Source organism: Oncorhynchus tshawytscha, linkage group LG12 (assembly GCF_018296145.1).
Source record: "Oncorhynchus tshawytscha isolate Ot180627B linkage group LG12, Otsh_v2.0, whole genome shotgun sequence".
Taxonomy (NCBI): Eukaryota; Metazoa; Chordata; class Actinopteri; order Salmoniformes; family Salmonidae; genus Oncorhynchus; species Oncorhynchus tshawytscha.
Window position 1 is genome coordinate 38,287,641 of NC_056440.1, and position 17,684 is coordinate 38,305,324.

General features: G+C 43.3%; 1 protein-coding gene across 3 annotated transcripts in view; it reads left to right on the forward strand.

Moving 5' to 3' along the window:
- LOC112263146 (cAMP-specific 3',5'-cyclic phosphodiesterase 4D-like) overlaps nt 1-17,684 on the forward strand; it is a 91,975-nt gene that overhangs the window by 41,781 nt on the left and 32,510 nt on the right. Inside the window, exon 1 of one of the 3 annotated variants that reach the window (XM_042330616.1) lies at nt 8,711-9,341. The exons of the other annotated variants lie outside the window; for them this stretch is intronic. Within the exon in view, the coding sequence (XP_042186550.1) occupies nt 9,277-9,341 (65 nt within the window). The 5' untranslated portion in view covers nt 8,711-9,276. Of the gene's footprint in view, nt 1-8,710; nt 9,342-17,684 lie in introns of those variants that run through there. 3 annotated transcript variants of the gene reach the window in all.

Consider the following 17,684-nt stretch of genomic DNA (forward strand, 5'->3'; position numbering starts at 1 on the left):
CTACACCGTGGTGGGATGTATTTATACTACATCGTGGTGGGATGTATTTATACTACACCATGGCAGGGTGTATTTATACTACATCGTGGTGGGATGTATTTATACTACACCGTGGTGGGATGTATTTATACTACACCGTGGTGGGATGTATTTATACTACACCATGGCAGGGTGTATTTATACTACACCGTGGGGGGATGTATTTATACTACACCGTGGCAGGGTGTATTTATACTACACTGTGGGGGGATGTATTTATACTACACCATGGCAGGGTGTATTTATACTACACCGTGGTGGGATGTATTTATACTACACCATGGCAGGGTGTATTTATACTACACCGTGGGGGGATGTATTTATACTACACCATGGCAGGGTGTATTTATACTACACCATGGCAGGGTGTATTTATACTACACCGTGGTGGAATGTATTTATACTACACCGTGGGGGGATGTATTTATACTACACCGTGGGGGGATGTATTTATACTATACCGTGGTGGGATGTATTTATACTAAATCAAATCAAATCAAATTTATTTATATAGCCCTTCATACATCAGCTGATATCTCAAAGTGCTGTACAGAAACCCAGCCTAAAACCCCAAACAGCAAGCAATGCATACTACACCGTGGGGGGATGTATTTATACTACACTATGGCGGGATTTATTTATACTACACTGTGGAAGGATGTATTTATACTACACTATGGCAGGGTGTATTTATACTACACTATGGCGGGATGTATTTATACTACACTATGGCAGGATGTATTTATACTACACTGTGGAAGGATGTATTTATACTACACCGTGGGGGGATGTATTTATACTACACTATGGCGGGATTTATTTATACTACACTGTGGAAGGATGTATTTATACTACACTATGGCAGGGTGTATTTATACTACACTATGGCGGGATGTATTTATACTACACTATGGCAGGATGTATTTATACTACACTGTGGAAGGATGTATTTATACTACACCGTGGGGGGATGTATTTATACTACACTATGGCGGGATTTATTTATACTACACTGTGGAAGGATGTATTTATACTACACTATGGCAGGATGTATTTATACTACACTATGGCAGGGTGTATTTATACTACACTATGACAGGATGTATTTATACTACACTATGGCAGGATGTATTTATACTACACTATGGCAGGGTGTATTTATATTACACCACGGCGGTGTGTATTTATACACCACGGCGGTGTGTATTTATTCTACACTATGGCGAGATGTATTTATACTACACTATGACGGGATGTATTTATACTACACTATGGCAGGATGTATTTATACTACACTATGGCAGGGTGTATTTATACTACACTATGACAGGATGTATTTATACTACACTATGGCAGGATGTATTTATACTACACTATGGCAGGGTGTATTTATATTACACCACGGCGGTGTGTATTTATTCTACACTATGGCGAGATGTATTTATACTACACTATGACGGGATGTATTTATACTACACTATGGCAGGATGTATTTATACTACACTATGGCAGGGTGTATTTATACTACACTATGACAGGATGTATTTATACTACACTATGGCAGGATGTATTTATACTACACTATGGCAGGGTGTATTTATATTACACCACGGCGGTGTGTATTTATTCTACACTATGGCGAGATGTATTTATACTACACTATGATGGGATGTATTTATACTACACTATGGCAGGATTTATCTAGTGTAGTCCAATGGCGGCGAGCTTTACACCACTCCAGCCGATGCTTGGCATTGGTGATCTGGAAACCCATTTCATGAAGCTCCCGAACAGCCTAGTGATGACATTGCTTCCAGAGGCAGTTTGGAACTCGGTAGTGAGTGTTGCAAATGAGGATAGACAATTTTTACACGCTATGTGATTCAGCGGTCCCTTTCTGTGAGCTTGTGTGACCTACCACTTCGCTACTGAGCCGTTGTTGCTCCTAGATGTTTCCACTTCACAATAACAGCACTTACAGTTGACCTGGGCAGCTCTAGCAGGGCAGAAATTTGACAAACTGACTTGTTGGAAAGGTGGCATCCTATGACGGTGCCTCGTTGATAGTCACTGAGCTCTCCAGTAAGGCCATTCTACTGTCAATGTTTGTCTATGGAGATTGCATGGCTGTGTGCTCTATTTCATACACCTGTGAGCAAAGGGTGTGGCTGAAATAACCAAATCCATACATTTTGTATGCAAATGTTCACACAGGGTCCAAAAAGTGACCGGTAGAAGAGATAAGGCAAGTTTATTATCAATATACAGTACTTTGTTAACATTGCCCCCAGTTGAAACCTGTTGCATCCTGTTTTTGGGTGTATAGGCCTATTCCTTAGCTGACGTGTGTGGGTAATATCCTGCATACTGTTTGTTACATACGTACTCTACACACATTATCTTTGGGTCAGCATTGATTATGTAGAATTTACAACTCATCATGTAAGAGTGTGTGTGTGAGTATGTTTGGGATTGTTTGTGTGTGTGCTTATTTGAGAGTGTGACGTGCGGCCCACGGTGGCCTCAGGCCTGTCTCCTTTCTCTCACATAACAGAAAGCGCTTCATTTGTTCTCAAGCAGCAGAGGAAGCAAATAACCTCTCGAGTGGCCAGCTTCTCTTTTTCTCTCTCCCTCTTCTCTGGCAGAACAAAAGACAATATCCTCTGATTGACGTCACTCTGCTGTCATTACATCCTAGACTGGTGTGTGTTCTAACGACACACAATTATGCCAGGGTGTGTGTGTACGTGCATGCACACATGTGCTTGTTTGTGTGCATGTGTGTGTTGCTGTCATAGCCGGGCCTTATTACTAGCCAGGTCTTGCTATGGGGCTTTTGTTGTGTCTGAGACGTGCATCATAAGAGCAGCACTTACCTGTCCCAGTTAGACCTTAATGAGGAGCGCTCTCTCTCTCTCTCTCTCTGGCTGTGTGTGACCAGGTTATGAGGTAATTGGGTTCGTATAGCCCTGTCAGACATGTTGCCCCAGTTCTGCCATGTGGTGAAAGCCTCCATGTTTGTTGTCAAAACTCCCTCACAAAGCCCGGAGTAATATAGTTCCAACATTAACCACATTCTCTATCTGTTTGATAAGACATGTTGATTATAGACGTTGACTCCAGATGAAGCAGTGTTTACTATTACCTCACACCGAATAAAATATGATCAAGTTAGACTAAGTAGCAATAGATGGTTAAGTTACAATTGATATGAAGTTGCAGGGATTAGACTTCCTAGAATTCATGCGCTATTACATGCAACACAGTATTTTCACAACATTGGAGAATGGTCTGTGGTTAGTGGGGTCTTGTAGCTCACCCTCTCTCACTCACACCCTCTCTCGCTCACACCCTCTCTCACTCACACCCTCTCTCACTCACACCCTCTCCCTCTCACACCCTCTCTCACTCACACCCTCTCTCTCTCACACCCTCTCTCACTCACACCCTCTCACACTCACACCCACTCTCACTCACACCCTCTCTCACTCACACCCTCTCTCTCTCACACCCTCTCTCACTCACACCCTCTCTCACTCACACCCTCTCTCTCACACCCTCTCTCTCTCACACCCTCTCTCACTCATCTCACCCTCTCTCACTCACACCCTCTCTCTCTCACACCCTCTCTCACTCACACCCTCTCTCACTCACACCCTCTCTCACTCACACCCTCTCCCCTTTGACTCTCTCTCTCTTATGGCCGTCCTCTGTTCTTTTCCCACTTCCCTACTCCTCCTCTCCTCAAATATTCCTTGTCTGCCCCTCCCTCCCTCCCTCCCTCCCTCCCTCCCTCCCTCCCTCCCTCCCTCCCTCCCTCCCTCCCTCCCTCCCCCTCCCTCCCTCCCTCCCTCCCTCCCTCCCTCCCTCCCTCCCTCCCTCCCTCCCTCCCTCCCTCCCTCCCTCCCTCCCTCCCTCCCTCCCTCCCTCCCTCGCTCCTCCATTATGCAAGTGGTTTTCACTTATTGAATTTGCTTAATTGACCCCTCATATTTTTGGATAGCAACTGTCACTAAACAGGCTCGAGTCCGACCATCCTCGGACAAGCTCACATTTCAAACACAAGGAAGCCGATGAGGGCGGTGACTGTAAATCGCTTTGGATTAAAGCGTTGGCTGAATGGCATATACAGTGGATTCGGAAAGTATTCAGACCCCTTGACTTTTTCATATTTTGTCACGTTACAGCCTTATTCTAAAATGTATTCAATTGTTGTTGTTTTTTCTCATCAATCTACACACAATATCCCATAATGTCAACGCAAAAACAGGTTTTTAGTAATTTTTGCCACAAAAAAAATCCCCCCAAAAATCACATTTACATAAGTATTCAGACCCTTTACTCAGTACTTTGTTGAAACAACTTTGGCAGCAATTACAGCCTCAAGTCTTCTTGGGTATGACACTACAAGCTTGGCGCAGCTTTATTTGCAGAGTTTCTCCCATTCTTCTCTGCAGATCCTCTTTAGCTCTATCCATCCCACCCATTATGTCATGTCCAGCCCACCCATTATCTCAGCCAATCAGGGCTAGCGCTAGTGCAACTTTTTCTGTGGCTTAACCAACTAGGCTCATCATTTAACAATTGTATTCGTATTTACAGATGGCATACACATTTGTTATTAAGGCGCATGGAAGTTCACATGTTCCGGAAAGGCATTTCTGCCAAAAAACACATTTTGATTATTTAAAAAAAAGTTTATGTTCAAATGTCTCTCCTGTGAAGTAGTGACGCTCGACATACGCCTAGCTTCTTGAAATGAGTCACATTTTTTAAATATAAACTAGTAGTAGTAGTTTAAAGGATAATTTCCAAAAACTGTGGTGAACATTGTTGCAGTGCCTTCAGAAAGTATTCATACACCTTAACTTATTCCACATGTTGTTGTGTTACAGCCTGAATTTAAAATGTATTAAATTGAGACACACAATATACCCATAATGTCATAGTGACATTTTGTTTTTAGAATTTTTTACAAATTAATAGAAAATGAAAAGCTGAAATGCATTGAGTCAGTAAGTATTCAACCCCTTTGTTATGGCAAGCCTAAATAAGTACACAAGTAACAACTGTGCCTCGATTCGTTCTTATGTAGCAAAATTAGAAATGGTGTTTTTTACATTGGATAAAAGCAGAGACTCAGAGCTAGAAAATGTTATATCATACACTGCAGTTGCGGAACAATGGGAAAGTAATTCTGCTTTGAAAGTTGATAAATGTGTAACCCCACTTTTGAGAAAATGGCCCTTAAATGCTAGCTAGCTAAACAATGAACCAGCATAATCTCAACTGATACTACTACCAATACAAACTTTGTCATAGCGGTAGTATAGCTGCAGATAGCTAAAGCTAACAAACTAGGTTCAATGTTAGCTAACTAACATTAGGCTATAACTAGCAATGCAAATGGTTTCTGATTCGGATAATATTACTACACAGATCATACACTTAACATTAGCTAGCGAGCCAGCAACCTAACATTTGCTAGCTAACTTACAATACTTGCAATAAAAATGACTTTCTGACAAAATGTGAAACTTATATCTGAAATGTAGCTAGACTCTTACCTGTATACATGGATGAACGCTTCACAGCAGACTGGAACCATTTAACTCTGTTTTGTTTGTAGCTACATTTTGTTTGGCCAGCGTTGTGTCAAGTCACTCCGGCGTGTGCAGAAAGTAGCCCATCACTTAGCACCTTCTAAATTCAGGTCATCAATGTTGTTGAGAAAAGTAGCAAAACGTTTGTAGTTCTCGATGGCTAGTTTTGTAGTTCTCGATTAGGCCATCATTTCAATAATCACTGTCAGTCATGAATGATAATTCTTCATGATTGACAGGTGAAACAACCAAGCTGCATCTGCATGCCAACCATATCAGCATAATCAGTTTAATGGGAATATGCATGTAGATCTTATCGAATTATATAAGTAAGATATATATAAGATATGAGCAAATTGTAGAGCAGATGGTGTTAACAAGCTACAGCCTACTTGTATTTTGTTGAAATCAAAACACATATTTGGCCTAGCGGCACGTCCGCTGTTAAGTTATGGCCTCATGAGGGAAAAAATGTGACTATTCAACACAATCATCCTAAAATCTCAAAGAAATGAATAGGTGTTTTTGGTCTAACAGTAACGTCATACTATGCTATTATATTCGGTGTGTTAGGCCTATGTAGAATATGAATTAATCGTTAAGTGATCTTGTGAGATATTTATTCAGCTTTGATCAGCTTTAAACTTTATTAAGTAGGTAGCATAAACGTAACCACATGTAACATATGAATTTGTATTTTTTTTATATGTTTTTTTTTACCTTTATTTAACTAGGCAAGTCAGTTAAGAACAAATTCTTAATTTCAATGACGGCCTAGGAACAGCGGGTTAACTGCCTGTTCAGGGGCAGAACGACAGATTTGTACCTTGTTAGCTCGGGGGTTTGAACTTGCAACCTTTCGGTTACTAGTTCAACGCTTAGTATTAGTATACGCATTAAAAAAAATCAAAAAAAATCAAAAATCATTTTCGTGGTGTGGTGTAATATGAACCCGGAAGGTAGCCTTTTCCCTATAATGTAAAGTCCAACAGAACTAACTTCAAATTAAACCAAATTGTTTGCCCTCATGACTACTGGTTTCAATGTAATTTTCACCAAACTGAAAAGCAAATACTTGAATTTATTGTTACAAATCAACTTGCAATGTTGCTAGCCAACTAGCCTATTACCGTTAGCCCTACTAGCCTGATAACGTTAGCTCCTACCAGCCTGCTAATGTTACGTTAGCACTGAATGAGTCAGCCAGTTGCTATCAACACCCAGCTTACAGCTATATTAATGTTAACCGGGCCCAACTACCAGAGACCAGTTAGAACACAACTAACACATAACCGAGCACATAAAGAGCAGATACTTACAGTTTGATGACTGGGGCCCACCCGAGGGTAAGATTCAGGGAAAATCCAGTAACTATAGCGTGAAAAATCCTAAATATATAGATTACAGATGTTCATCAGCTAGTGCGCTATTACTAAGCCAAGGTGGAAAAAGTTAGTAAACTCCCATAGCCTACTTCACAGAGAACATGTTGAATGTTGACAAAACAAAAAGGAGAACAGACGAGGTACTAACATAACACAATTAGAGCACACTGGTTTAAATGTCTTTTTCGTTTTGAGTCCACAGCAAAAAGTCACCAGAGCCTGCAGTGCTATAGGGTTCCCACTAGATAACACGGCCACAATGTCCGTGAAGAGCATGAGCTGTGACTAACATTATTAGCCAGCTTGGGCTTGCTACTGAGCTAGCGCATGAAATCGGTAGCACAGAGTAGATCCTCCTGATGACCTTGAGAAATAGTGGATTGTGGGTAGTTTAGAACATATCCAGGAATAGGTGAATAGATATGTAACAACCCAAAAACATAACCACGTTTCTATTTATAGGTAACCAGATTGTGACAACAACTAAGTTACTAAGTCTTTGACCACACTCTGTTGTTACATTGGTGAGTAAAAACGTGTGCTTCCTACCCTTTTAAACCAGCACCCTTCTGAGAAGTGGCGGAGTTACGCTCCAGGTTCACTCCGGCAACACTACACGCCTGGTTACAATGCTCATATTATGACCTTTTTTTGTGCTACTTTTTGTCCTTACACCTATAATAAGTCACTGTGGATGAACTCAATTGTAATGAATTTACAGTGTAAACATGCCACATGCCACTATGCTACTTCTCCAGCATGTTGTGGATAATACAACACACCTGGCGTTGTTGTTAGGTTGCTATGGCAGCAGTGGGATTGATGTTTGAGACAGCGCTGTACTATGGGATAGATCCCCACCCCTGAAGGAGTTACAACAACCTCACCAACACTGCCCACCCCAACACCAACCCCCCTCAGGCTGCAAGATAGTGATGGTCATTCAGTCTTTTCAGAAAACCGGCTAATTTGGCTCCGTAAAGGAGCCGACTCATTTGTCTCCCATATGGCTCTTACAGTAGTTCAAAATGCAAAATAATCTACCTAGAACCATGAAAAAAATTTGCAAATCTACAATGTCAAGCCCATAAGGTGGGCTACGATTATGTCATATCGTTAAATGCGCGTTCAAATACAATTCTACCTGGCCAACCATGATCAAATCAGCGTGGACCAGGTTGACACGCTCTCTCCACTATTTATTGTCTCTGCAGTGAGTATTCACCCTCTTTAGATAATTATTTTGTCACTTATCTGTAGAAAAACGTTGTTTTGAGCTTAAAAAGCAGTAGTAGCAGTATGCAAATCAGGGAGCCAACTGAACAGCTCTTTCACCGGTGCGATTCGGTTCCTGACATTCACCAAAAAGTTCAGTTCAAAAAGAGCCATTTGTTCATGAACGACGCATCACTACTGCAGGAAGGAAAGAGAGAGGAAGAGAGGAGGAAGAAATGATGAGGAGGAGAGCTTACACGTGCGGCCAGGAAGAGAGAGAGAGTCTGAGAGAGGAGAGCTAGAGAGAGTAAAGTGTCAGAAGATAGAAAAGAGGGAAAGGGAAGAGAGGGGAAGGGCTTATACTTGCTGGCCAGGAATAGTCAGTTGAGAGAGGGAGAGGAGGAAGGAGAGGGAAGGAAGAAAAAGGAGGAGAATTTACACACAACAAGAGAGGAAGAGAGAGGGAGAGCAAAGCAGGAGTGAGAGGAAGAGAGAGAGGAAGAAAGGGAGATAGAGTAGAGAGAGAGAGAGGAGAAAGAGGCTGATCCCACACACAGTGAAGGTCTGAGAGAGAGGATTCCAGTAGTGGATAGTTTTAGTTGGAACTTTAGTTGTGTGTTCTGTGACTCATCTACCAGTCTCTGTCTCTGTCTTGATCACGAGCACTCAGGTTGGGGCACAGAAGCACTGAACACGACCACAACAGGCACATTACACAACCACTCCATTGGACCGCTCCACAGGATTACTACAGTTGGAAGAAGAGGTTACTACAGTTGGAAGGACACGGTCTGAAAATAATCTTATCAGAGCTTTTTGAGATAACTATAGAAGTGAACATAACAGTTTGATGGGACCTGGAGGGGAACAAGTGGTAACAGTGGTTTGAACGCAACAGGAACACTTTCCTCTCTAGGGAGTTGTGGGTTCTGTGGTTTGACCGGAACAGCACTGTGGGGGCTGTTATCTGGACAGGGCTGTAGCATTTGGCAGATCCGAGGGGTGAGTGGGTGAGTGGGTGAGGAGGTCACACCATGACTATTGTTCTGAAGCCACGATCTCGCTCCACCAGCTCTCTACGGAACACGGAAGGAATCTGGTAAACAGACACAAACTTCTACTAACCCCCCGCTGTCCTGTCTCTCTCTGTTTCTGTCTATCTCTGTTTCTGTCGTCTCTTTCCCTCCCCTCTCTCTCAACCCTTGCTCTCTCTCACCTGCTTCTCTCTATGTTGTCCTGCTACTTTCCTAACTTTCTCACTGACCCCATTTTCAGTCCCCTATATTCTTACCAGCTGTTACTCCTCTTTTTTAGTTCTCTCTCTCTCTGTTCACCATCCCGTGTAAGGCTCTGTCATTCATTTCCATATCGTTTTCCTCCCCCTGCCTCTCCTGCTTTTCATCTCAATCCTCTCCGTTCCCCCTCTGCCTCCCTTTTCATACGGTCTACTGTTTTCTGGTTTCTCTTCCTTCCTCAGTCTCCTTCAGACTGTCAACCCCTGGCCTGTCTTTTCGTATTTGGTGTTTTGGTTTTGACTGTGGGTCACTTGGAAAGTAACTGTATGTGAGAGAGCTTCTTCTATCCTTGCACTCGATTGTACTCTGTTAACTATACAACACACTTCATGGAAGAGCAAGCATCCAGCATGGCAGTTTGTCTCTGTGCTGTCTAATTGTGCGTTACTGCGTTTCCATCAGAACTCACCGTATCAAGCCCATGAAACAGCCGATACATTCTGTCTAAGAAGGTCGTAAAGGCCTTATGTAAATCATAATCGACTCTGGAATGTGTGTCAGTCCCTTGCTGACGTCCCTAGCAGTGCCCCCAGCAGTGCCCCCTCCTTTTCCATAGAATGCACCTCTGGGGGCTGCTCTCCCTGCCTTCCCCTCTCCTCACCCTACTCTCTCCACTTGTCCTTGGCTCTTTCTTTTTCTCAGCCCTTCTGCGCTCCCATGTTCCCTGTGAGCGTAGATCTCTGTCGAACACTTGTTTGTTTCTACAGTGTTTCGCCGTGGTACTTCCATGCTGTACTTTAGCTTAGCAGTCCAGTCCAGCCCTGAACAAACACACAGCATGCTGGTTCCCTCCTCGACCCTGGCCTTTAGGTCACCCTGTTCTCACACAGTCTGCTAATTATCCACATAAGATCCCAGAGTGGGAGAAGGCCTGTGTGAACCGTGCACCATCATTAAAGCCATTGGGAAGTCTTTGAGCGGAATGAGGCTGCCACTGAAGGACAGGTGTTATGATCAGATTAACACGTGGAAGGACATCTCTTTCAGCCAGATGTCTGCCCTGAAAGTTCAACCTGGTGGAATTCTTCATGTCACCAGTGTCAGTAAGTTAGATAAACATAGCTTTGTCTAAAGCTGAGTACATGACCGTAGCGAGGGAGAGGTGGGGGATGGAAAGGAGAGAAGAGAAGGAGGAATGTCTGTGAATTGTTAACACTCTCCCCTTCACCTTCATTGATTGAGGGGGTGTGTGTGTGAGAGAGGTGCATTCCTCTGTTATCAGTAGAATAATGTAGAATCTCTCCTCTGCATGGCTGACTGCACAGCAGGTTCTACCCCAAGGGAACTCTCCATTATGTCTCTCTCTGTGACATCACAATAGCTCACCCCCTCCCAACCATGCCATGTCTTTGTGACATCCATATCACAACATCTCATCTTCCATTCCACACAGCATGTCACCCTCTGTGACATCACAACCCCATGCCCACAGACATGCCATATGTCTTTGTGGTAACCCAGAAGCCTCTGCTTTTCTTCTGTGTCTCGCAAACCTTTTTTTCTTAAACTCCTGTCACATGTGAGGTGGGTTTCTGTCCCAAACCCTTCTCACATTTTACATGTCACATGCCACATGTATCTATGACATCACAATACTCCCTCATTCTGTCAACTCTTACATGAATTCATTTTTCTGGCTGGTATGTTTATTTGTAAACTTTGGAGAATCGCCAAGGGAAAGACACACACTGCATCTCTCCTTATCCTGTCTCCTGTCTTACCTCAGAATTCAGAGCTTTTCCCACTCTGGCCTCCCTAATAGTCATCATCTAGATGGGGGGAGGGGAGGGGGGGTCTGGCTTTCAACTTACTCTTGAAAGTTGTAATAGTGGAATGCACAAGCTGCAATTTTGAAATTGGGTAGTGCATCATCAGTTTTCCTCTTGTCTTGTCTTGTCAGCCGAGGTATACCTTAGACAGCTATGTATAACATGTCAGAACTGTCCAGATCAATTAGCCCATGTCAGCAAGAAAAGTACCATTAAAACTGCTAAATGTTCTCTGGACCCTGTGACAAAATATGTAGAATTGCAGGAAATAACTTTAAATCTGCAAAACGTGTCATGAACAGTGCTTGTGTCTATAGAAATAGATGTGTGCGTTTGCAGGCATGGGGGGGTGTGCAGGATTTCCCCAAATGCTGGAAGGGGGGCCTGAGTGAAAAGTTTGGGATCCCCTGATCTAGACCAAGCCTCTCTGCTGTAGTGGTTAATGTTCTGATGAGTTCTCATTAACCGGCCGGGGAGTTGTGCCAGGAATGATTGTCAAGTGACGCAAAGATTCCCAATGGCTAGTTAGTTGGGTAGGTTTATATCCTAACTGTTATCTACAGTAATATTCTTATTAGTCAATATATACCAATTTAGTCTGACACGCTTTTTTCCTGTTAGAACATGTTTGCAACAGCAGTAGCTTATCCCAGTACTTTTCATTTGATCTGTTCTCATCTCTAGCTTGATTGAAAAGCTGGACTGGAAAGTTGGACTCGGTGGTGGAAAGTGGTCTCAGTGCTAAACATGGAGTGACCCTTTGGAAAGTGTGGACTTATAAGGTTCCAGTCGAGGTCTTTGAGTGTCAGAGTGATGCTCAACAGACTGGTTTGCTGGATGTTCCAGGCCTAAAACGCTTACCGTGACCTGTCCAGTAGGGACAGAGAATAATTGTAATCGGCCAATCAGAGCTTCTACTTTGCCCAGACCCTTTTTTACTCTTAATTGCTATGTTGCTATGTGTTCTCCCATTCATTCATAAATAGCACGAATGCAGGTACGGTATGCTGGTTGTAACATGTATTACTATCAGTTATACGCTATGGTACAGTGTGTGACATCAGCATGTGTAGGTGTTAATGACTGACTCATCTGCTCAGCATATGTTGGCCAGCTGGAGACTGACTGGCAAGATCTCTCTTAATGAGAACATGTGAGCAGTGTGTGTGTGTTTTGTACCTGGTTCCAAATTTGTTTACTAAATGTGCTGCTAGGGCGTTAGTGTAGGGAACAGATGGAGAACGTCATTTATCAGTCAGTGTGATAGCTACTTGGGAGAGTTGAGCGCTGCTTATAACAACTATATGAGGGTAGAGAGAGGGATGGGCTACATAGAGAGATAGAGTACAGAGAGGGGCCAGAGAGAGAGGGTGAAACAGAGAAAGAAGACAAATGGGAGAGATAAAGAGAAATAAGACAGAGAAAGCGATGGAGGCCGGGTACAGAGTAATGAGAACAATATGTTTTCTCTTTACCCGCTCATTACGTGAGCCTTTCAGAGGAGCTAAATCCCTTCTATGCTCGCTTCTAGGCAAGCAACACTGAACTATGTATGAGAGCACCAGCTGTTCCGGATGACTGTGTGATTACGTTCTCCATAGATTTTGGGTAAACATTCACAAAGCCACAGGGCCAGATGGATTACCAGGACGCATTCTTAGAGCATGCACTGACCAGCTGGCAAGTGTCAATACTGACATTTTCAACCTCTCCCTGACCCAGTCTGTAATACTTACATGTTTCAAGCAGAACACCACATTTTAAATTGTGTTATTTACATTGGATAAACGTAGAAAATGCTGCTGTACCTCATACACTAAAGTTGAAGAACAATGGAAAAGTAATTCTGCTTTGAAAGTTGATAAACTTGTAGTCTCACTTTTGAGAAAATGGCCCTTGAATGTTTTGGTACCTATTGGAGAGCTCCTTTTTGTCCACACTCATTCAGCATCATTCACACCCTCTTAAGCTTTAGCCCCACCCATATCTTTAAGGATTCACATGAGATGCTATGTACTAAACAACCAAAGATTTCAAGGGCTGGTTTATACAGGTGTGTTCGTAATTTAATCTAGAGTGCCAGAGTGTGTTTCATTCTCAGAGCGTTCAGAGCGCACACTGGACACTCTGGCTGAAAACTAGGGTTTATCTGAGCATTCTGCCCTAACAACAGCAGTCAAGCACCCAAGCTAACTGGCTAACGTTGGCTAGCTACTTCCAGACATAAATGAGAGAACAGCTCACTCTGACCATTTTACACACCCTATCAGAGCTGGATAGGCTGTTTTTATGTTATCCAGAGCATTGGTGACTGCAACTGTGCTGCTGGCAACAATTTAATTACACTTTTTTGCCAACGTTTACTGACACCGGCTATATTCAGCAGGTGTTGAGCGTTCGTATATTTGTCAATTATTCTTGCCTCTGGCAAACTCTGATGAGAGTGCTCTGAAATCGGAGTGGATAGCCAGAGTGAATTTGCCAGCTATGTCTATCGACAGTTAGACTATCGTAAACATTCTATTGAAATAGTTACTTACATAGTGGAGTCTTTTGTTTAGACATGAAGGTAGCTATCTAAACAATGAACCATAATCCCAACTCATAATGTAACTACCCTGCATGAATCTGCAGGCAGCTAACCAACCAGGTTCAATGTTAGCTAGCTAACTTTAGGCTATAACTAGCAATGCAAATGGCTCTGAGATACAAATAATATTACTACACAGATCATGCACGTTAGCTAGCTAGCTAACTAGCTAACTATACCGCCCCAACAGATCCACAGATGATGCTATCTCTACTGCCCTTTACCACCTGGACAAGAGGAACACCTATGTGAGAATGCTGTTCATTGACTACAGCTCAGCGTTCAACATCATAGTGCTCGACAAGCTCATCACTAAGCTAGGGACCCTGGGACTGAACACCTCCTTCTGCAACTGGATCCTAGACTTCCTGACAGGCCACTCCCAGGTGGTGAGGATAGGCAACAACATCCCTCAGGGGTGCGTGCTTAGTTCCCTCCTGTACTCCCTGTTCGCAGTCATGGGTAAGATTGCCATGGGTAAGATTGCCGACGACACGATGGTGGTAGGCCTGATCACCGACGACAATGAAACTATATTTGGAGGAGGTCAATGACCTCAGTGTGGTGCCAGGACAACAACCTCTCCCTCACCGTCAGCAAGACAAAGGAGCTGATCATGGAGTACAGGATACAGAAGGCTGAAGATGCCTCTTCCCCCTTAGGAGGCTGAAAAGATGTGGCATGGGCCCTCAGATCCTATATAATTGAGAGCATCTTGACTGCCTGCATCCACGCTTGGTACGACAACTGCTTGGCATCTGACCGCAAGGCGCTAAAGAGTGTAGTGCGTATGGCCCAGTACATCATTGGGGCTGAGCACTCTGTCATCCAGAACCTAAATACTAGGCCTAAAATGGTGAAAGACTCCAGCCACCCATTTCATAGACTGTTCTCTCTGCTTCCTCACGGCAAGTGGTACCGATGCGTCAATTCTGGAAGCAACAGGATCCTAAAACAGCTTCTACCCCAAAGTCATAAGACTGATAAATAGTTTGTTAAATAGTTAACTCAGTAGCTACTCGGACAAACTACTTTTTGGACTCATCACCATTTATTATCTGTCACTTTACTCCTAGTTATGTGTACATATCTCCCTCAATAACCTCATACCCACCATGCTCAACGACTTGGTACTGGTACCAAGTGTATATCGGAGTGGATAGTCATTTTGGATTATTATTACTTTTATTATTACATGTTTTATCTGTTTTTCTTTCTCTCTGCATTGTTGGGAAGGGCCCGTAAGTAAGTGTTTCACTGTTAGTCTACACCTGTTATTTACAAAGCATATGACAAATAAAATAGTGTAAAACTCACACATTTTACATCCAAAGGTCAGAGTAGTTAGAACTTGCCTGCTCAGTGCCTCTCTGCATCACAAGGCCTGCCTGCTCAGCCTCTCAGGCCCTGCCTCTAAGACCTCTCTGCCTCTGTTTCCCAGGACCTTCCTCTTTGCCTCCCAGGCCCCGGCTCTTGGGCCCTGCCTCTTAGCATATCTCGCTCTCTGCTTCTCAGGCCCTGCCTCTCTTCCTCTAATGGAGAAAAAACATCATTCCCGAATTACGGTCTACCATTCGTCTGCTGTTCGTTTGCCCGTTCGTTGTCTTGCTGACTGTGCAGTGTGTGTTAGGGACCACCCGCCGGTGAGCATCTGACTGCCAAACTGTTTGGCTGTTTCTACATGTAAAATCGGTTTGCTCTCAGTTTGCAAATAACAGCCAGCATTTTGTTCAGACGTGCGAAGTACTCCCTCCCTGGAAACTTTGCCGGTATGTCCGTGCCTTAAGGGCTCTCTGTCTCTCAGGCTCTGCTTCTCTGCCTTCCGGGCCCTGCTTCTCAGCCTCTGTCTTTCTGTGTCTCACACCTTGCCTCTCTGCCTCTCAGGCTCTGTCTCTCAGCCTAGGAGGCCCTGCCTGCTCGGTCAGCTGGGCCAACACTGGGCTGAGGAGATAATATACTGGTAACCACATGATTACTTATGATTTTAAAAAATATGGAATGTCATGTGTTCTTTAGGCATTCTTGAGCAGAGCACATCCTAAGATGCATCCCAGGTGCTGGATTGAGTAAACAGTTCAAGGAAGGCGAAGTTTCGGCATGCAAAGAGTCTTATTGGTTGGCATGTCCTTTGTGATTGCAAATGATAACGCCAGAACATAATTCCTGCTTCTAGGAATTCATGTAACCTATTAATTGTCTCCCACAATGAAATCGGGGATGGGGACTGTGGATCTGTCTCTGTCCATCCCTCCATCCGTCCGTCGGTCCTTCCGTTCAAAAGTTAATCACACACAGGTATCTCAGACAGCATTGACCCAATTTTGACTAAAATTGGGTGAATGATGCGTCTTGCCATAGAGATCCGACATTTACAAAATGACACTGATTGGCCAGATGGTGGATGATAAACGTTCACGTGGGCGTGGTCTGGAACATAAATGCATATTTATGTGTAGTGGGACCTATATGTACAATAGGTAGGCTGTAAATGTGGGTTTTCACCTGGGACCCAAACTGGGTTTGTTCTCAGTCTCCATGCAGGCCCCAGATGTTGCTGCCCAAGCAAGCTTTCTTAAGAGATGACAAAAGCAATTTTCTTTATAAAAGAAATTAATGTTTATTTATAGCAAATGCTCAGATCAAATGCAATTCAGGAAATCTGATTAAAGAGATAGGTCAATCAAATTACGAATGTACACATTGGTTTCCTCACCCTGTATAATATATATATATATATATTGTACCTTTATTTAACTAGGCAATTGTGTTAAGAACTGGTTAATAATGTTATTTTACGTTCCGCATGTAGCCTAGGCAGCCTAGACTAAAACAACTATAGCTTTCCAGCTCCATAGCAAAATGCTCTATCCGCACTGTGGTGAAGTAATTGAATGTCGAGCTAATGTAAAAAAATGTGAAAAAAAGAGATATATATGATTTCAGAGTTTTAAAAAGGAACAGAAAGGAACAATATATTTGAACCGGTATTTAAAAAAAAAAAAAATTGGTCGGAAAAATAATGGTGCCCCTGCTACATAGTGCACTACTTTTGACCAAAGTCTTATGGGCCCTGGTCAATAGAAGTGCACTGTGTAGGGATAGGGTGCCATTTGAGTTGCAGTCCTAGACTCCAGTGATAGATAATGGCACTATCTCTCGTACCCTCTGGCATATTGGGTTTCACATGTAGGGGCTACAACCACATGGCTGTTGTGAAGAAGGGAAGTGGGCTGTGCGTGCATGTGTGTGTGTGCGAGATAGACATGCTGGTGTTCTGTTTGTGGTATACAGTGTTATGTGGCAGGCTGAACCCATGGCCTGGTGCAGGGATATGACCCAGAGGGGAAAGAGTGTAGGCAGCAGGCCCTGATACACATACAGATGCTTCTGTCTCACTCGCCTAGCTAACAAACATTCACACAACATGCACCAATCCTTTCCCACCTCCGTCTCTCTCCAGCGCCTGCTCTGTGAAAATACATGTGCCCCTTCACGTCCAATGTATATAGTATACCTTGCAATTATGAATGCATGTGTGTCTCAATGACCTTGGTTTTATGAAAGGAGCATTGGGAGAAAATACATTGGGAAGTACGCCACAGTAAAATCACATTGGCTAGGGTGCTATAGCGACGTGATAGATTTGAATATGTGATTTGATCATAGTCCTTTTTTCTTCGTGGCGTTTGAATAAGCTCGCTGAATCTCAGGATGTGCAACCAGTCCCCACAGTGTTCTATTGCGGAAGCCTACAGTAAACACAGATTGAATCATGGTTGACGTAATGT